The sequence below is a fragment of the Acomys minous genome, assembly GCF_964271855.1.
Source record: "Acomys minous genome assembly, chromosome: 8".
Taxonomy (NCBI): domain Eukaryota; kingdom Metazoa; phylum Chordata; class Mammalia; order Rodentia; family Muridae; genus Acomys; species Acomys minous.
Window position 1 is genome coordinate 87,484,163 of NC_140489.1, and position 21,975 is coordinate 87,506,137.

Consider the following 21,975-nt stretch of genomic DNA (forward strand, 5'->3'; position numbering starts at 1 on the left):
CTAAATGTCTATGAACATACATGTGTATATGGGTGTGGACACAAAAGGGGTAGGGCAGGAGAAGTATATAGACTGCAGTATAAATTTAAGACAAATAAAACAGGAATAAAACATAACTTAGACCAAAGGTCTGTTACATGGGTCCTAGGACTATTTTGCTTTTTATCACTGAACTGAATTAAAAATCAAGAATAAACACAGGGCTGAGGGTGAAACACATTTTGATAACCTTAAACAAAGCTACCTGTTTCTCCCTTCCTTCCCTTTTACTATAGAGAGGACTTAGGGTACCATCTCAAGGCAAAAGTGCTCTGAACACGGTTCTTTCCGGTGAGGAACAATTAACTTCCAGATTCTTACCGTCATGAATTTCGTAAGCCAAACTAGTGATCTTCTGCGTAATGATCATCATTGGGCTGTGACGAGACAAAAGTAGATATTTTAAATGGAGAATTTTATAACAACACGTACGACACAGGAAAAAGGCTCTACTCTGATTACATGACAATAAAATCCTGAAGTTTCTACCATATCAAAAACTTGCAGGGGATTTTTATGAAGCTAACAACTCAGGGTCTTTCTGTCTTCAGGAAGTATGAGAGAGAAGAAATCAAGGCTTTCTTTTTCGGTGGTTTAAAAAAGCAAATAAAAAGAGGACACTGTGCCTAGAAACAGCCTTCTGTGAGCCAGCCTCCTTCAACTCATGCATCCTGAGATGTGGTCAGAAGTGCAGGGACATCAGATATGGCTAGCTTGTGACTAAGTGCCTCCTCCAACGTTCCCCCTGGGCCACTGGCCCAAGGCTGAACATCAAAGAGAATAGAAGATGCCCGAGAAAGGAGGATAAAGAGAAAATTAAAGGAGTTTGGGTGAGAAGTGTAAGGGGTGTGAAGCCAAACAGCAAGAGGGAAACAAGAGAAAAGCAAAGGGCAGATTACAGAAAGCAGGGCACACCAATGCCAGGCACCCAGAACAGAGAAGCCTGGCATTCATTAAAGAAAAGAGAATTTTTCACGTGTATTACAAGAAACGGGAGCATTTCTCCTGCATCTTGTAAGAATTCTAACTGAATGGCTAACTTGAAAGAGAGACAAATTATCAAATAAGAACACTGCACCACGTTATGCCTCACCACTCACAGCATCGGCTTTCAGACGGCCGCTCAACTTTCTGAAATGTCAATAAAATCGGAAGTTACGTCTGCCACCAGGAAGAGCATGTGCTCCACATGCTGGGAGAGCTAGGGATATCACTGTACCACCCTCTCAAAGCCTCAAAAAGAGGGCCACATGGAATCGCCCTCATTGGGTGGCCAGGGCTAGTTGGTCCTGAGGGGTAAAGGCTCAGTCCCCATCTGGCGAGATTCCAATACTAATTTTCCATCGGCCACATTGCTCAGAGCAGGGGCGCTGCATCACAGTGTGCGCACAGCAGCACAAGGGCTTGCTTGCCTCAGCTCACTCTGGAGTCAGATTCACAGCTGTGCCCTTAAGAACTCATGCTCCAAGGGGCAAGGTCAGATAAGGGCTGTTCTCCAATTCCCTGTACTTAAGAGGGAAGGATTTCTCTTGGCTCCCTTAAAAGCCAGTTCTTACAGTTACCTAGGAAATCATTGCTCCGCCCGTCTAATCCCCCCTGGTTGCTCTGCACCCAGGCTGCCTGTCGTTTCTGCCATGCAAGGCATCCTTCACGTCCTTGAGGATTATCAAATGCTCGGAGATTTCCGTCTCCTCTGGGGAAAGACTCATTGTTCTCACCCTGCCTGATTCTATTCACAATGAATTACAACATCCCATTCAGTTCTAAACTTTGAATCCCATGCACATGGCTGAATTTTTTGTGATACCCACACACTGGCTTATTCAGCCGTGACTACCATATGTAATACGTCCAAGAGATGCAGCATCGAGTGCATGTCTTCACAGTACCTACTGCGCATGTGCACCCTTCATGTAACTTCTATTGATGAGGTGCAAAGGATGCTGAACCTCACAGGACCACACCCTGGTCATGGAGGCTGAACAGTGCTTAGGTGCACAGCTAATGCCTAACAAAGACAGGAAGAAGGTGGTGAGCAGATCCCAGGACTGGATTCTACCCATCCCCACCCCCACCCCATCTGAGCTGTTCTTCCTGGAGTCATTCTGCAAAGACAGCAACACTGGTGATGATCCACCCCCTGTGTTGCCTTCCGTTTTCAGAGTCCACTGCCTCTGGATCAGCCTGCTTCCGGGATCACACTAAACACAGGACTATGACAACGGAAGGCGACATCAGCACCAAGTGCAGAGGGGTGCGCTGTGAATGAGGACAAGAAAGACTGCAACAAGTTTCAGAAGGGATGAAGGGATTAAACAGAATTCAAGAAGCTGGAGAGGAACAGAAATGGATGAACTCAACTGAGAGAGGCTGAGCGCAGCTGGGAGGCTGGAGGAGAGATGGGCGGGGGGAGCATGGGATAGGGAGGGCACAAGAAATGTGTCAAAACTCGCACCGTCCTAGGGGCAGAGCCTGCTGTACAGAGAAAACACCAGCAGAGGAGCCAACACAGCACTCAGGGAGAAGAGGTGGCGTTTCCTCGGCAGCACACACTCTGTAGCTGTCTCAGAGCAGCTAGTGTGTTCACTGAACCTTTACTGACATTCTTTAACTGTTGATTTTGTATCAAAGGGCACTCCCCAATACCTACTCCCTTCCCATGTCCGAGAACCTCCTGCCTATCCTACAGCAGGCAGGCAAACAGCCTCAGGACTCAAACGGAGGGCTCTGGGCCTGGATGGGACCCCTCCATTTTCTATGTGACAACATCACCTTCTTGGTGAGAGACAGCTAGGAATGTAGGAAAGCAGACTGCCGCCACTCAAGTAAATACATAACTGACAGATCAGTTTGGGCTAACACAAAGATGCTCCTGTGAACTAAGGGATTTTTTTTAAAAAATCTTGTATGTATGTGCACTTCATGTATGCAGTGTCTGTAAAGACCAGAAAGGGGTGTCAGGTCCCTGGAACTGCAGTTACAGGTACAGATGGTTGTGAGCCACAATGTGTCCTCTGCAAGGCAGCAAGTGCTCTTAGAGCCATCTCTCCATCCAAGGCATTAAAGAAAAAAAACAAACAAACCCTAGACTTTCTGATATAAAAATTTACGAGAACGTTATGAGTGTACACGAATGAGAACAGGATCATTTGGTTTTCTCCCAAATTCTCGTCTGTAGTTGACACTACTAGAGAAGGAGGGTGTAGAATAGATGGGTACCTTGGGCACTGTCTCATTATCTCTTGGAGATGGCTGTGACTGAACTCAAATGATGCTGGTCTATTAATGTCCCAGTGACTACAAGCACCAGGAAATGTCACCTAACAACAGAAGCAAGTTCCTATGTCCCTACACTCAAATCACCTTTATGCAAATAAATGCTCTTTATCTACAAGACCCATGGAAACCAAACAAGGCTCGCCTGCCGAGCACCAAATGCATGCGGGATGTGAGCCCAGGCAAGGCTGCGGTCTGCACACCCCACTGACTTACTTACTCTCTCACTCAGGAAGACAGCACTTAATAAGCATCTACAAAGCACCAGGCTTTGTTCCAGGGCCAAGCTTTGGCTTCACTGGAGGCACAATGAGCCACAGACCCATCCTTGCCGTCACAGAACTACTGGAGAGAGATGGGCAGGTAGATCCGCAATCTGCCAAATGCTGCACAAGAAAATGGAGCCGAGAGAGGGATGGGGAGCACAGATGAGAACTAACAAGCACCCCCAAAGTGACATGTGAACGGAAATCCAGTGCAGGGCGCCTGGGGTAAGGGCACTCCAGATGGAAATAGGGCAAGGTCACTGCCTGAAAACAGAAGTGTGACTGGCCTTGGGAGAGCAGCAAGGAGGCCAGGGTGAGGAGGCCAGGACAGGGCAGAAGGCAGCTTCTCAGGGGGATGTGCCTTCAACCAAGAGATAAGAAAGGACTGGAGGATGTAGGGTCGGGAGCTGACCTGGGTTTCAGTGGAAACGCTTTTGACTCTGAGAAGACTGAGAAAAGATGTAAGGTGAAAAAGTGGGGGCAAAGATGCGGTGAAGTAGACAGGAGAGACCAGGACCAGCATAGGCAGACTGCAGTGATTCCCATGTGTGTTCTAAAGCCAGTGGGGCTTTGATGGTGATTTGGTGTGGCTGAGGCAGGGTTTGAGACCTGATGCTACCAAGGTTTCTGACAAGGGTAACTAACTAGAGATGGGCTGCTGTCCTGCTGTCCTGAAAAGGGACGCAGGAGCAACAGATGAGAGATCCGGGAGTCCACATTGCATGTGTTTTATGCAGCATGCTGATTAGACACAGGGAACAAGACAGCTGGTAAACCGGGCCAGCAAGACAGCTCAGTGGATAAAGGTGCCTGCCACTAAGCCTACATACCTGAGTTGGATCTGCAGGTCCAATGAGGAGAAGTAGAGAACGGACTCCTGCAATCTGCACTCTTTTACACATGCATGCACACGCACACGCACACGCACACACACACATTAACAAAAACTAAAAAATTAAACTCATAAAACCTGACTGCCATCTACCATAGTGGAGGGGGCACTATTTAATATTTCTCACAGCAGTAACTGACTATAAAGTGGAGAGGACAATGACAACTGTGTGGAAAACATGAAATAACAACATCACCAATACCTCAGCCAGCACCTGAGGCCCAGCACATTCTGCCACAGGCTAACCCACTGCCACAGTCATGCGGTCACACTGTCACCTACCAAACACAGGAACTGCTTCGAGCACGAGGCATTGAGGGGACACAATAACCAAACGGGAAGTGCTGTTTCTGAAGCTGCTTCCTGCCAGGACTAAGAGATACACGGGTGTGCGCACACAGCAGTCACACACACACACACACGTGTGCGTGCACACGTTTTCCTTTTCCTATTATCCACAGACAACCATAGTCTGAACAAAGAGAACGGGAGACTCTGGAGATATGCCCGTTTTACATTTTATGCTTCTTGAGTAGCATGGAGACAGACATCTTGTGACATAGTCACAAATCACTCTTTCTCCAGCCTACCCTGCGGAGGATGCTGTCACCCTCCAGTAGCCACCTCAGCCAGCAGATCAACTGTCGCAGCACCAGAGTGTCTGTGCCTGAGTAGCACTTGACAAGGGCCCTGAAGTGTAAATGTAGTGGCTCCACTACGCCACAGGGGGATTGCTTCTTCCTGTGAACGTGCAGGTCTATTGTGGCTATGTGTGTGCAGCAAAACAGTACAACTGGGGTGACTAGTGCCTGTGGTTTGCAGCACCCCTTGTGGCTTGGGACACGGCTCTCATGGATAAAGATAAAGGGGGGCTGCAGCTGCATTAACGAGCGATATTTGGATAAGTGTACAGAGGTGACAGAAACTTCAGAGAGATGAGGTGGAAGTAACTCAGTCATTCCATCTGGGATGTGAGCAAGCAGATCTGGTTGAAAGGGTGCTCCAAGCTGAGGAGAGGGAAGGAAGGCATGGAAGAAAAGGGGCAGAGGAGACTGGGCTGGCCGCTGGCTGGAGCAGCCTGCGCAGGGTCTGCAGACCTGAGCCAAGCAGGTGTTTCTGGCATGCTCTACCACACTGCACTGAGAAACCCATTCAAACTCAGCGGCAGAGCTCAGGCAGGGCAGGGGGCAGGCAACCCAGTCCCCACAGCTCCAGACTGTTTATTCCTGTGGTGACATGAACTGCATTAGCAGCGAGACGGGCTGCTTCCTGTAGTGAAATGTAGGTCAAGGGCTGGGAGACACTCCTACAGGAAGAACCACCGGAACTGGAAGGTGCAAAGTCTCCGGTGGTGGAATATTTCATATCACCCCATTTACACACAGTTACTGGGCACTGTGTGAGGAAGATTTTAAAGAACAGCTAGCGGCCTTCATGACTCACTTCACAAAACACAAAAACATGTCTAAAATTAGACTCTGGACTCGAATAAGGCTTCTCAAGATGGAGAGACAAAAAACCCGACAATGACACCTGCAGCTTCTAGGCCACATCTGTCTCTGCCTCTGCTTGAAAGAATGGGTCCTTACAAAAGCCCCTACCAAACGCATCACGCATGCTCCGTAGGCCTCAGCCAGGGGACACAGGAGACCAGCTGCCAAGCCAACACCCACTGAGCAGCTGGTATTATATGCTTAGCTGTAAGACACAGCCTTGATCTGAATGGGGACTATTCTACATGCGCCCCTTGTGTGTCTGTTTCGTGGTGGACACGCCAAGTGATCCTTTTGGCAACACAGATCCAATTCCAATGAGAACGCTGTTCTCGCCTCCTGCGATTTATTTGTTCACGAGAGACGAGAGACTAGGGCTTATTCTCCTCTTCACGTCACAAGTGCCCAATGCAGTTATTTAAAGAAATAAGCCAGACTGCCCCATGGGTTATGAGCCCACCGCTGCTGTTCGACATGTTCCCTTTAGCTACTTCCTGGGGTGGTGAGCATGTGAGCCGGGTTAGAGGGCGACTCGGCAGGAGCTGCCTCTCATTCCACCCGTGGGTCCTAAGTCAGGCCGGGCAGCGAGCACCTTTACCTGCTGAGCACCTCGCTAGCCTCTGTCTAGTCTCCATCGTGATTGCTTGGTTTTGCCTCCTTGCTGTTTGTGTACCATATTCACTGCTCTCAAGCACTTGCTTCAGTGTGAGGTGGCTTCTCAAGGTCTCACTGTACCCTAGCTGGCCTGGACTTGCTATGTAGACCATGCTGGCCTCCAACCCGTGACCATCATCCTCCTGCCTCTGTCTCCCAGGTCATTGGGACTACAAGCTTTGTGCACCATGCTCAGCTTCTCTACGCAAATTACTGGATTAAAGGGACAGGTTAATTTGAGAAGAATTATTGGATTTGACTATCTATAATGAGCATAGTTTTAAAAAATGCCTTTTAGACACATAAAAATAGCTTAGTCAGGAACCTCACTACTCCCAAGGCTGCACCTGATAACCAGAACCCAAGTACCATCGCTCACTGAAGATAACTAGACACGGTCCTAGAACCCCATGACGCCCACTGGACAGTATATACGCAAAGACCAAGAGCAATGCTCTGCTTTGCACATCTGGAGAGACTCATCTTGCTCTGCCCTGTGGCTGGGGAGTCTCCCCTAGGATCCTGACCCTCGAATCAGGAACTACTGTTAGAGCCTGGACCTGACCTTCAGTTGAGGTTTGAACAGCCTTGGGGAGATCGGCTTAGAGTGATACCTTCGTGTCATGGCCCTCAGCATGCTACAATATAACTTTTGTTATACCAACTATCACGCCTACCTTCTTGCTCCTGACACCACCTAAACACAGGCAAGTGGTTTCTCAAGTTCATATCCCTAAGCAAGATTTCACAGCTGTCTTCACGGGGCCCCGCCCATTTCTTCTCAGACTTATTCCTGGACATTTCACAGCGCTTCTGAAACAGGTTCTTCTTTTCTGTTACAGTTTAAGTTATTCCGATAGAAAGGAACACGAATCATTTTATCCTTTCCTTGTGTTATCTTTCTAAAGCTGAGGGGAGACCTCACAACTTTAGTGGCTTCTACCTTTTCTGCAACTAGGGCAGTCTTTGACGAAAAGAAATTCTGAACTACCCGTGTACACACACACACACACACACACACACACACACACACACACACACTCCTTTCCCATCTATCTCAGTTCTTCCATGCCTCAAGCAAATAAATCCGTCTCATTCAGGAGATTTCACATAAATCCCTCAGCTAGAGCCTGGCGCTCCCTGCTTGTGCTGTCTCTAGACATCAACACTTCAAAGAGCAATGACACTTGTCCTAATCGGCTTCACAGGATGGCCCTTCTCTGCCCCTTGCTGCCCCACACTGAGGATTCCCACCTCCTGAGTCCCCCATCAGGAAGCACTGGCCTACAAGAGGCTCTTTTCTCTTATGCCCACTTTAAAACGAGCAAGTTCTTCGGCTTAGTTCTGCCAGGGCCGCAGGCTTCGGTTAGCTCAAGTCTGCATCTCATCTTTATCAATGGCATCCTCCCAATGGCTGAAAATGTTTCTCTAAATTGGGATTATTATAAACAGGTAGTCTATCTTTAAAATGCTATGTTTTTTTCAATAAATATTTACAATTATATCAAACTACTTAATTTATAAATTTTAACAGAATACTGCTAAAGTCACATCATAAATAACTTTGAAAAAAGTCATTAAGCCCTTAATATAAAGTATTCTCTAGTTTGTGGGTCCATGTAATAGTTTATGCTAATAGAATATAAGCACGTATGTCTATCACTCTCCCATCTCCGACCAAATAAGCTTAATCTAGAACATCCCAGAGACCATGGAGGAGGTGCCAGAAGGAAAGGGCCTCCTGCCCTACCCCTAGGAAGCAGAGGCCCCCCCTCCCCAGGGGCTGTAACTAACGTGAGAATAAACCTTTATGTTAATCCACTGTGATGACAGTTGTTTTGACAGCAGCCTATGAGGAGCTAGCAGAAAAAGATGTTACATAAGGGACTAAAGGGTAGCAATGGGTTGGAGTAGCGGACGAGGGAGAGATAAAAAAGATAATGACTAAGATCAAACTGGAAGAGGGTCCCACAGATGTGTCCTGGTACCAGCCCACACGGTTATGTCACTGAGTCAATTTGGTTATGCTGAGGTACTAGTGTGTAAAAGAAAAAGAAAAAACTTGATATGGAGTGACTATAAATATACACTAGAGAAACCCAGAGCAGATGCACCGGGTAAAGCAGGGCTGGAGGATCCACAGTTCTCCCCGCCTGACACCCCGGGACCTGCTGACAGATGCTGGGCCCTGGGGATCCATAGCTCAAGGCGACATGCACTGTCTCAGGCGGTTAGCTTTCGGTGTCTATTCTTAGCCTGGGTCTGCTCTCTAGAGATTCTGATCATTTCACAGCTGGTCCCCAATTCCATCCCACCGAGATGACAACATGTGACCTGGGCCACTTCCTCCTGTTCACAGTGAGTGCATCATGTGCTGATTCTTTAAGAACACCCGTTGTTTAGACATGGGTTGCTGGTCTGCTCTCCGCCCTTGCACTCCAGGTGTGGGATTAAACTCCACTTCCACTTGACTTGCTTCCTAATCTGAGCCAGCATTTTTCTTTCCTCTCCCTCTCTCTGTCTCTCTGTCTCAGTCTCTCTCCCTCTCTCTCTCTCTTTCCTTCCTTCTTCCCTTCTTTTTTTGTATATGTCATGTGTTTAGACTTAGTTTTATTTGTTATCTTGGAACACATATAGGGGAGAAAAAGATACTTTAGCCTTTAAATTTTTCCTTCTTATAGGTGATTTTTCTCAAATAATTTGGCCAATTTCTCTCCCCAGGGATAGGATTTTTCCCCCTAACTTGCTTATGTTTTATTCATTTCGCTACTGCCCAGATGGCTCAAGACTGAAGAAGGCACACCCGTCTCCTTCAATGGGGAGAGCTGTGGCAGGGTGTGGAGTGTGACGTGCTCGGCTGCCCACCTGGGCCCCACAAGGCAGGACAGGAGCTGTTGGCTCAGAAAGGCCGCTGCCATGTTCAGCTCCTAACACGCCTTCAGTTTCCTTACAGGATAAGGAGACCAGTGTGGTGCCAGGGAGGAAACACATCCCCTCTGAGGGACAAATGCCAGAAGGGGTTTCCACTACTCTACGAGGGAAGGAGGGAGGGAGGGAAGGGGGAGGAGAAACGGGGGAGAGAGGGAAAAATGGAGGGAAGAGAAAGGAGGGAAGGGAGGGAGCCAGAAAAAAAGGGGAGAAGAGAGGACTAAGTAGCAAGAATGTAGCTTCAAGGGGCTGATTTTCGATACTTATAAATGGTTGCAGAAATTCCTATTAGAATTAGAAACTACTTTCAGCAGCAGAATGCCGTGTTAAGAGTCTAACTGCTGTACATTTAGAGGGTTTATACAAAGCAATGTAAAAGCACAGGTTACCTCTGTGACTTACTCAGTATCACAAATGTTTAACAGCTTTCCATTGGAAGTCCTAAGTGAAATTATAGTCTGTATTTTTAGCCACTATGTTAGAATAGATAAAAGAGGTCACTGAATCAAGTTTTAATCTTACCCTGAAAAATCAGCAGAATATTGTCCATAATCAAAGATATAGACTCTAGTAATCTGACACACTGAGAGGTATCCCAAAGCAAACACAAAACAACATCTGCAAAACAAAAATAAGCTGGATTAGTGGAAACGTTCATTTTGTTAAAAGGTACATTGTAAAGAAATTCACTAATTCATATGGCTCAACAATGAAATATTATTAAGTCTATCCTACAGATAACTTGATTTAACAGATTATGAGAGCTCTTTCCTATATGTGGTAAATGGTAGATGAAACTGACCACTGCTGCTTTTCAACCTTGTTCTGAAAGACAGACATTCATAAAATTATACATGTAAAAGCCATGAACATAAAAAAATGTGATTACTAGTAACAGCTTTACTTTACCAATTACTGCTTCCGCATACATTGCACAATTCTTAACTAAGCTTTCCCCACTTATTTCCTATGTGCATGCATGCTTCTGCATGTGTGCAGACACTAGTGTGTTTGTGTGCTTATGGGGACCTGAGGTCCATGTTGGGAATCATCCTTGGTCACCCTCCCACTTTGTTCATTGCAGCACGGTCCCTCGGTCAACTCCAGACCTCACAGCATGGCTACTCTTGTGAGCTAGCCTGGTCTGTAATTCCTTGCCTTCTGTGGCTAACACTGTAGGCAAGTCATCACCAGGGCCACACAGTATTTACAAATTCTGGGGAATCTGACCTCTGGTCTCATGCTTTCCAGCAATTTAACTTGATTTTTAAAATGTCCCCTCAATAGTCTAAAACCATGACCTTTAGAGCAGATCACAGGGCGCTCACGCACAAGTAGCCAGTGACTTTAACAAACTGAAGGTTCTGAGATAGAATTACAACTGAACACAGTATGGAAAATGAGTTTATGTATCGACGAAAAAGAACAGAAGAAAGCCCCAAACATATCCTAGAGAATGTAATATGGCACAAGACAAAGACAAATTCTCAGGGGACAGATGTGTTATTAGCCAACAGGGCCAGTGGTAGAGCAGAAGCTAAGCCTTCATCTCATGTGAAAACAATTCTAGATGGATTAAATAGTCAAATATAAACACAGTGGGAATTGTGGCCAAATAGTCAAATGTAGCTCTCAAACTTGAGAGTTTTCTGATCATTCAATACAGAGGCAATCAAAGGGGAAAATTATCTATTTGGTTAATCTAAATCCTAAGCTTCTCATGTGGGTGACTTGGGTGGCTTTATGAATGAGTTCTTTAAAGCTCTGGAAAAAGAACAGAAAAACTGGATGTACTTAATCCTAGCACTTAGGAACAGAGACAAGTGGGTCTCCGTGAGTTCAAATTCAGGCTGGTCTACATAGCAAGTTCCATCCAGAACAGTCAGGGTTAAACAGAAAAGAAAGAAAGAAAGAAAGAAAGAAAGAAAGAAAGAAAGAAAGAAAAAAAGAAAGAAAGAATATGCTAAAGCCAGCATTTATTTAATATGAGATATGTCAACCAACATTAGTTTATTGTGTAAATTCAAGTCGGAGTCCATATAGGAGGGCAAGCAGTATTAATCATCATAGTGATGAGTCAAAAAGATACAAACACATTTGCTAAAACTTAAGCCAGGCTTGTGGCAGTACCTAGGAGGCTGAGGCAGGAAGGTTTCAAGTTCAGAGGCCTGCCTATACTAAAGAGTAAGCTCAAGGCCAGCCTAGGATATGGCAAAACCCTATTGTAAAAGGAAAAAAAGGTAAAAGATGAGGGACACAGCTCAGTGGTAGATCACTTGCTTTTAGCATGCATGAAGTCCTGGGCTCAGCAAAAAGTCCTTTTAGTAAGCTGGGGAGAAGAGATACTTCCTTAACATTAAAAGGTCTACATGTGGGCTGGGAAGACTGCTTGCCACACAAGCAGACAGACCTGGCGTTGGTCCCCAGAACTCATGAGAAGACCTAGGCACAGCAGCACGAGCCTGTAACCCCAGCACCAGGCAAAGGCAAAAATACCTTTGGAGCTCACTGGCCATCCAGGCTAGCTGAATTGTCTGTGAGAAACTGCCTCAAAAAATTATGTTTTGAGGGCCAACTATATGGCTTAGAAGGTAAAAAACACTTGACAGGCAAACATGACAGCCTAAGTCCTGTCCCCAGATCCCACATAAAGGTGTAAAAAAAGTCAATTACACAACAGTGTCCTCTGATTTCCACAGGTGCAGTATGGCATGACTCCCCATCCCCAAACTCTCTCTCAGAAGCATAAATAATATCAACAACAATGACAAAACAATAATAATGTGAAGAAGCAAGACACACGATATTGACCTCTGGCCTCCACATGCACACACACGTGCTTCCACACATATATGCACACACACACACACACACACACACACACACACACACACACACACACACATCTTGTCAGCCCTGAGAAGGCAGTAATTCATAAGGGGAGAAAAAGCAAGGAAACAAGAAGTGTGGTGTGGGAGGGGCGTGTGCGCTGCGCAGCATCAACCTCCCTGTAGCTTTGAAGACTCTATCATAATAAATTCCACTCTTGTTAAATTAATTTCTAAGTTTAGCAACATAATCCCAATCAAAATCCTAACAAAGCCTTTGGTGGGGCTAACCAGCTGATCTTTAGGGGCTTTTCTAGCTAACTAAATAAACACACGATGCTGAGGCCTTGCCCCATTCTAACATATGAAAGAATACGCCGCGGGGATTTAGGATGCAGCACTGTTTCAAAAATAGATCAAAAGATTATGCAAATAAAAGGCAGTTAAAAAGGCTCACTGTGCAACTGGCGAGTTAGTTTACAGTAACACTGGCATAGTAAACCAGTGGCGAGATGAATGAGGTTAAGTGAGGTGAAACGACGGTCTCTTCAGAGACAGTTCCCGAGGGCACATGACACACATGGAACACCAACTGGTCAAAACATGAAGAGATCTAAATGTAAAAGGCAGTATCATGACGCATCATACAATAAGATAAAAGAGAACACATAGAGTGGGGGCAATCTCGTAAGCACAAAGCTCACAAATGCCTTGGAGATTTTCCTACACGCACATCAGACAGTTCTATATGATACACAGTACTGCGTGCTAATGTAACAGAAATTACTTAGTACCTATATTAGGTTAATGCCCCTAACAGAGAATTTCCAAGCAGTAAGAAAAAACAGATTAAGAATTCAAGTGGTAAAAATAATTCAAGTGGAAAACAGGTAAGAACGTTAATGAGCAAATTATATAAGAAAAAATGTAACCACCAGTTTATTTAGAAATATAAAGAGACTCAGTCAAGCAGTTGTTGGTGATAACTTGGAGACTCACAGCAGGGTGGAGACAGTGTGTTCGACAGTTTTAAAGTAGGTTAACACTCAGGCTAGCCGGGGGACTCAGCCCTCACACTTGTAGGGTTTGAGTATTTTTTGGCATTTATTTGTCTGTCTATTTGTTTATCTATTGGTTAATCAGTCTGTCTATCTATCATCTGTCTATTATGTGGCAGGGGGCGGGGGAGTCATGCATGCCACTGTGGAGGTCTTGAGATTTTAGGGTGCACCCCTACGCCCAGTTTCTCCTCTGTTGCAGATGCTAGCTAAGATCTTACCAAGTGAGCTACACTCCAGCCGGAAGAACGGAATTTTAAAAAGATTTACTTATTATGTACACAATGCTCTGCCTGCATGTATGCCTGCACTCCAGAAGAAGGCATCGGATCACATTATAGATGGTTTTGAGTCACCAGGTGGTTCCCGGGAATTGAACTCAGGACCTCTGGAAGAGCAGACAGTGCTCTTAACTGCTGAGCCATCTCTCCAGCCCCCAAGAACGTAATTTTTAAAGTCTTTTAAGCAGGTATTTTTGCAGCATACGTTACTACATATACATATTCTTTAGACTGACATTCTACTTCTTATTTCACATAATGCATTTAGGCCAAAGTCGTGGAATATGTACTGCAAAGGTCTGCAGCATAATGGTGGAAATACTACACAATGGTACAATACTATGCAAATCTACCCAACTCTACATTCAGAGATTTCAATTCCTACCTAACTAGGGTGGAATATTATATAAGACTATAAAACCTAGGGACCTTCTGTCACCTAACTTGTGTGACAGAAGTTGAAAAGTAAGATAAATCCATTCATTAAAACAAAAATCATGATTTTAGAGGAAAAATCATCCAACATCTGGTTTTGTAAAATACTTTTATTTGGCTACACCCTGTCCATTTGTGTATTACAATGGATGCTCGTGTCTTACAGCAGCATAGAAGCCTAAAGCAATTACTATCTCATGCTGTTAGAAACAACATTTGCTGGCTGACTCTAATTTAGGATTAAATTGTGGGTGAAGATATTAATAAATCAAGTTAGATTTTAATTAAAAATGTGAAGATGACAGCAATGCGAGGCGTGACATCATCACCACTATTTCATTAGCGTGTGTATCAGTCAACACTCACCTCAGAGTGGCATTAGCTCATCAGTAACACGAGCAGCCATGCTACTGAACTGGATAGTAATTAAGCATCTATCAGTAGTCAGTGCTATCAAACCGCAGCTGGCCTGCAACCACGAGCTAGCTATGGAAATTGTGGCACTAGTCAATGACAGCATTCCACGGAGACTGTGCACATGGGATTTACAAAGACTTGTACTGGACAGCTCATTGTTTGTAAATTAGGTATTACATAGCCATGTAACTCGTAGATTTAAAAATAAGTATGTACGGCACTGTCCGTCACTATCTAAAGGGGATTGGTTGATTCCAGCTCCTGATCCGGCTGGACACCAGAATCCACAGGTGGTCAGGTCCCGTACACCAAATGGCACAGTAGTTACAGAGAAGCTACACTCCTCCCACTGTGCCCCTCAACCATCCCTGTTGCAGGTTGCTTTCAGTGACTGACAGAAGGTAAATGCTGTATTAACTGACCGTGTCTAGGGAATAATCTGTCTGTGTTCAACACAGGAGCCATGGCTTTCTAACATTTTCTGCCCACAGTGTTGAACCCACAGATGTGGAAGCTGCTGGAAGGCTGACTGCCGGTTACACATACACCTTTCCCTAAACACTAGCTAATTGTGAAACACAGACTGGTACTTTCTGATGACTCACGGGTAGTTACTGGGCTCTTGGAAAATGGCTAAGTCTGCTGCGACAATAAAATACAAAATGTCAATAACTTGTTACCCCTTTTTATTGGTTCTACTTTTACAAGTTATCATTGGATATATTAGGGGTCTATGCAATGCTATCCTAAGGTTGGTTATGGTTTAGTTTATAAATGACTATCGGAAAGTTTGAAATCACATCCACAGGTTTCTTTCTACCACTGTACTGTGTTATGTCTTCCTAGAGAAAAGAGGCGGTGGTGCTGGGCGGGCAGTGTGCCTTTTCTTTGGCCCTGCACATGGTGTGATGAGAGCTGCAGGCACTGCCTTGCATGCATAGGGAGACACACAAGCTAAGGTCCACAACAGAGCAAGAGCTCCCAGCTTTCCTGATGTCACTGGGCTGCTCTATAGGCTTTGGGCAGCCCCAGCATAAGAAATCGATCTTGGTGCTAAGTTTCTTTTCTCTTACTCGCAACTGAGTTACCTCATCAAACGTCTGGTGTCATCTTTCCTTTTGAGATAGACTGTAGGCATAGTGCTGGGGAAAGCCTTCGCCTTTTCAAGTTTGCACATCAGCAGAGAAAGCTGACATGTAAGCCAATATGCACACCGTCATATTTTAAGTGGCCAATGCATGAGCACCACTATCTTCAAAGAGGAACACAGACGCAATAAAATCACACCATTCAAATCACAGCCCTGTCATGTGTGATCTCTCAAACATGGATTTCTCGAGCCACTCCGGTCCCTGGGGGACTCTACCTATTCTGACTCCATCACGGAAGCTCTTGTCCCCCTACAACTGATTGACTTGTGAGGAGACATGAAACTCAGAAGTGTTGGTGAAACAAGACAGAGGATTTGGACCACTTCACTTCATCCCTCAAGTGTGGCACCGCTGCTAGAATATCTGAAAGTGCAGCAGCCAACCCTTGGGTATAAGAGGAGTCAGCCTGGGCACAGTCAACGCGCTGAGGTAGTGAGGCATGAGATTAAATAGATACCCCAAAGACGGCATCGCTGAATTAGCCAAAGGAACAGCCCTGCCACGTGACTCCTAGCTTTGAGAGACAATACTTTCTCTTCTATTCACACCGCTATGCCCTTGAGTCGGGGTTTCTGTTCTTTGCAGGCAATCCTGGCTCAGGATTAATACCATCAAATATAAGTTAAGGGGCTGGGGAGCTGGCTCAGGCAATACAATGCTTACTGTGACATGAGCTTGACAAACGCTCAGAGCCAGGCATGGTGGTGTGCAGCTGTAACTTCAGCACTGGGGGTGGGGGCAGGGTGGGGGTGGGGCAGGGGTAGGGTGGGAGAGGGGTTGGGGGGATGGAGCTGTATCCTGCAGCTCACTGGTCAGCTAGCCTAACCGAACTGGCCATCTCCAGGTTCGGTGAGAAACCATGCCTCAAAAAGGTAAAGGTGGGGAGAATGGTTTTATGACAACTTGGCACAAGCTAGAGTTATCTGAAAGGAGGGAACCTCAATTGAGAAAAAGCTCCGTAAGACCTACTTAGTAGTTGATGAGGGCAGGGCCAGCCCACTGTGGGTGGGGCCATCCCTGGGCTGGTGGTCCTGGATTCTATAAGAAAGCAGGCTAAGCAAGCCATGGGGAGCAAGGCAGTAAGCAGCACCCCTCCATGGCCTCTGCCATCACCTCCTGTCTCTAGGATCCTGCTTTGTTTCAGTTCCTGTCCTGGATTTTTTCTGATGATAAACAGTGATATGGAAGTGTAAGCCCAAAAAGCCCTTTCCTCCCCAACTTGATTTTTGGTCGTGGCAATTCCTTGCAGCACCCAGCATCAAGCTCTGGCCTCCACAGGCACATGCGCGCACATCTCCTCTCCAACCACGTACACCATAGGTCGGTAGCTTCTGAAGCATACAAGAACAGAATGTTGTCTGTTCATTGTAAGTAGAACTGTTGCTGGGGCAAGGTGCTGAGGAACTATGGGAAAGCTGAGGAGGCTGGTACAGAATTGTCAAGTGAGGAAAGCAGGTGACTCTCATCACAGGGCTGAGAATCGTGGTGGAATAGGAACAGAAACTTAACATACTATCGTGTTACCATGTGAAATCAAAGTAGAGCGCTTGCTCACTGAGTTTCCCAAACATAGATCTGAACAGGCCCCCTTTTATTTCACCTATGTGATCTTTAAAAAGCTGCTGCCCCTAGGAGACTTGGCTTTCATCCTTACATAAGGTAGATGCCTGAGGATTCTGGCTACTCTGACCTGGTTACTGCAACCCATCTGCATGATAAACATGTGCATCCTAACCTCACTGTAGCCTGTTCATTGTCCCCTTTGGTCGGCTTGCTTATGCGCTCTTGCTCCAGTGGCTGGCATGTCCTCCGACAGAGCGGATACAGAAACCCTTATCATCTGCTTCCATAGCCCCGACTGTGGTACTAGTGAAGGACGGTAATACACAGAAAAGGGGCCTAGAAGTGAAGCCGTATTATCTATGCTACTACAGTTCGCACCTGAAGTGTCCTTCAAAGGCCCCTGTGCCAGCCTTGAGTCCTGCAGCTTCCATACTGGAAGGTGGTAGAAGCGTGAAAAGGGGGAGCCTGGCAGAAGGAACAGGCAGGGGGCATGGGGGAACCCACAATATTCTCTCCCACTTAAAAAAAATGTATACAGTATTCCTCTTGAATGTACGCCTGCACACCAGAAGAGGGCACCAGATCTCATAGATGCTTGTGAGCCACTATATGGTTGCTGGGAATTGAACTCAGGACCTTTGGAAGAGCAGCCAGTGCTCTTAACCTCTGAGACATCTCTCCAGCACCCACCTCCTTCCACTTCTTGCCTTGCCACAAGCCCCAAAGCCATGGGGGTTAAAACCTCCCATAATGTGCAGTCAGAGTTGACTTTTCTTAAGCATTTGCTACAGTAACAGAAGCTGAGAGGCTATATGGTAAATTGTAAATTCTGCCTTTTTTCCCTACAGAAGCATTTAAAGAGACACAGGGCAGGTCGTGGTATGAGATTTTAAAAATTACAAAACTGACTTTATCAAAATTTTAAAGTTCTTTCCTGTGAGTCACCACTAAGAAATGGGAAGGTGGGTCAGAGAGTGTAGAAAAATATTCACAATGTATCTAAAAGGGCTCGTAAACAAAATACAGAAGGAACGAATGGTAACAAAAACAACCAACAGTGGAAAGATTTGGGTAGAATCCCACTCTAAAATTATATAACTAGACAATTAGCTGGAGAAAACACTGCTGGCACCAGAACTTCTCAGAGAAATCTAAGCTACAGTGAAGTATCACAGCATAACCACCAGCACAAAAGAGGGGATAATCACCTATGGGGTACATACAGTTTATGGGTGGGTGGGGGAAACAGCATTTTCAACACCTGTGGGCCTATCCCCAGCACGGGAAGTAAAGCATTCCGAAGCCTCTTTGGCTTTTATTCTATGACAGTGGAAAAGGGAATCTCTGGAAGAGAAACATTTCCAGAGAAGGGGACAAGGAAAGGCAGCTTGCATGTACCCATGTGACAGAGAGGGGTGAGAGGATCTGTCACCAGAGCATATTATTGGCATGTATAAAAAGGTCATAATGAAACTCATTATTGTGTATGATAGATAAGTATGTCCCTGCTTTGCTAGGGTGACTACTGCTGTGATGAAACACCATGGCCAAAAGCAGGCTGGGGAGGAAAGGCTTATTTGGCTTACACTTCTATATTGCTGTCCATCACTGAAGGAAGTCACGACAGAAACTCAAACTGAAGGGATCTGGAGGCAGGAGCTGATGCAGAGGCCATGAAGGGGCGCTGCTTCTTACTGGCCTGCTCCTCATGGCTGGCTCAGCCTGCTTTCTTATAGAACCCAGAACTACCAGGTGTTATGGAGGCATTTTCTCAGCTGAGGTTCCCTCCTCTGAGATGATCTAACCTGTGCCTGGTTGACATAAAACTGGTCAGGGCAATACTGATGATAATCAGAATTAAAAAAATAAAAAAAACCTAAACTAAAACAAAGTATTAGTGCAAACATAAAGCAAGCTGTTCTCTCAAACTCCGTGATGGGGTTACACATAGAAAAACCACTTTGGGGAAGCGTGGCTATTTATTTCTCTCTCCCTCTTTTTAAACCGTTGGTAATTTCTTACACTATTAAAATATTTTAATCCTGTGCCTTAGCAGCTCTTCTCCTTGGGTGTTTACATAAAAACACAAAAACCCACTGGGTGATGGTTGTGCACATCTTTAATCCCAGTACTTGGGAGGGAGGCAGAGGCAGATTTCTATGAGTTGGAGGCCAGCCTGGTCTACAGAGTGAGTTCCAGGGCTACACATAAAGAAACCTTGTCTCAAACAAACAAAAAATACAAAAACACATCCACAAAAACTTGTGTAAGAACGTTTAAGAAGTTTGTATCCCAATAGCTCAAATTTTGAAACAGGCTATGAGTCCATTAGGAAGGGAAATAATGCCTAAGTATAGCATGTTCACACCACACATCACTAGCTAGAACAGAAAGGCATCATCTTCTTTCTTAGTTATTAAATTTATTTATGTGTGCATGTGTGAGAGCATATATGTGCAGCTCAGAGGACAACTACGGAAGTGATTTTCTCTTTCTACCATATATTCTAAGTGGGGCGAAACATTCCATCCTTCAGGGAAAGCTCATTAAGCTCTAAAAGTAAACAACTCGGTAACCTCAGGAAGTCCCTGAAACTGATCAGATTCCCTAAAGAAGCAATGAAGACTGCTTAGAGATACACTGAGAGAATGCTGAGTGGGTTTTGATGATAGAGCTGTCTTTGAGTCACTTCTGCTCCTGTAAGTAATTCCTCACTCACATTCCTGTAAGTAACTGCGATAAAACTCATCGGTTCATCACTAAAGACTTGGGCAGATCTGCCATTGATTGCCTGTCTGGGACAAGCAGACACCTGTTCAAGTATCACACAGTGTATGTTTATATGACATTCTAGAATATGCAGAACTGCTCTAAGTTATAGAAAATGGATTGCTGGTTTCAGGGGACAGGTGGAGGTATGGTGGGACTTCTTCAGGAAAAGAGAAATGTCCTTTATATAGTGGCAGGTGGCAATTAAACAGATCTATGCATGCACACCCATACTCCTAGAACAGGGAACTTGTTTTAGGTAAATTATACCTAAATAAAGCTAATTAAAATGACTTGGAGGGGCTAGAGAGATGGCTCAGCAGTTAAGGGCACTGACTGCTCTTCCAGAGGACCTGGGTTCAAATTCTAGCACCCACACGACAGCTCACAACTGTCTGTGACTATAAAAATCTGACACTCTCACAGAGATATACATGTAGGCAAAACACCAATGCACATAAAATAAGGGTAAATAAATAAAAATAAATAAATAAATAAGTAAAATAAAAAGACATGGAAATAATCAAATTGTATTAGATTCCTCTACAGATAATGCCTCATGTTGGACCCAAGGGTCCAGTTGTGTCCACTTGTTTCCAAAAAGAATTCTCTCTGGGGGGGCGGGGGGAGATTGCTTCAGGGCGGGGGTGAAACCCAGGCTTTGTGAGTGATACAGAAGCAAACACCCTCCCACTGAGCTCCAGCTCCAACCCCTAAAGTCACTAGTGTCTAACTACCATTTCGTGTCTGTAGTCAAAATCTCTGCGCCTCACATCACTTCTTCTATCCATATACAGATCTACCTTCCAACTACACGCTGAGCTGAGTGCCTTCCAACCCTGCACACATTCCAGGCACAGCCCGTGATAGGACCTGGCCAGTCTCTCTTCCCCCACTCTCACTGCCTGATCTATCGCAAGCTGACAGCTCTGCATGGTGCTCGGAACTTAACCTAACAGCTTTCCCCAGCACTTTAGAACTCTGAAGTTTCTTTAAGAATGACCCAGGAGTTATTATTTTTTTCTTTCTGAACACTTTCTCTTCTTTTAAAAGACGAATATTAAACATTTATGTGGATTTTCATTTTTTATTCCAACAAAGGAACATAGAATTAATTGGTATTTTTCAGACTTTCCCAGGGGGACACACACGGGGAGTCCTGAATTTAAGGAAGTCATGTGCCCACATGCTTTTCCAGTTAAGACTCCTCATTAGGCTGCCGTAAGACAGACACAGAACTGCCTGCCTCTGTATTCACTGAAGCTTAAAAACCAGTAAGCTGAGGGCTGGAGAAGGCAAGGGACTTGGCACCAGCCTCAGGGGCGGCTATGGTGCGCAGTCAGGCCTCTGTGGTGGCTTTACCGAGCCGCTGCTAGTACAAGTGCCGCGGTTGTTATTCTTGAAGCACGGTTCCCGCTCTAAAGCTTAGGTTGGCTTGGAACACATTCACTATGCGGCCCAGGCTGGTCTTTAAGTCACATTGTTCCTTCTGCCATGCTCCCAGGCACTGGGTGGGCTTACAGGTGTGAGCCACCATTCTAAACGGGAATCATGAGATGTCAGACAGGAAGCCTATGAGACCTGTGAGAGAAGCCTAGCTGCATATTCTACCACACATCGCCACTCGGGCAGAACCCTGAACCCCAGCATCTGCAGGAAGCTGCTGTCCGTCCGGTTGGTCACAGTTGCCAGTCAGTGCAATTTCTGTGTTAATCTGTTCCATTTCACTTTAACCCAGCGTGGTCTCGTTGAATCACTTCTTGCTGAGCCATGCTGACTCTGGCCTGTTCCCCGTCCCTGTACTCAGGAGAGCTGCCCAGTGGAAGCAGGGCAGGTGATGGAAGCAAACTCAGCTTAATCTGCTGGAGGCTGACAAAAGCCTTGCAGACAAGGTCAAGTTTATTCAGCTTGGAGTCTCCCGAGCC

General features: G+C 45.6%; 1 protein-coding gene across 3 annotated transcripts in view; it reads right to left on the minus strand.

Annotated features, from left to right (window-relative positions):
- Positions 1 to 21,975, minus strand: part of MBOAT2 (membrane bound glycerophospholipid O-acyltransferase 2) — a 125,145-nt gene that overhangs the window by 26,707 nt on the left and 76,463 nt on the right. For 2 of the 3 annotated variants that reach the window (XM_084792209.1, XM_084792210.1), the window contains exons 4-5: positions 10,071 to 10,166; positions 361 to 416 (exon numbers count right to left, since the gene is read on the minus strand). In XM_084792209.1, the coding sequence (XP_084648335.1) occupies positions 361 to 416; positions 10,071 to 10,166 (152 nt within the window). The remainder of the gene's footprint in view (positions 1 to 360; positions 417 to 10,070; positions 10,167 to 21,975) is intronic. The other variant, XM_084792208.1, reaches the window with a different exon arrangement.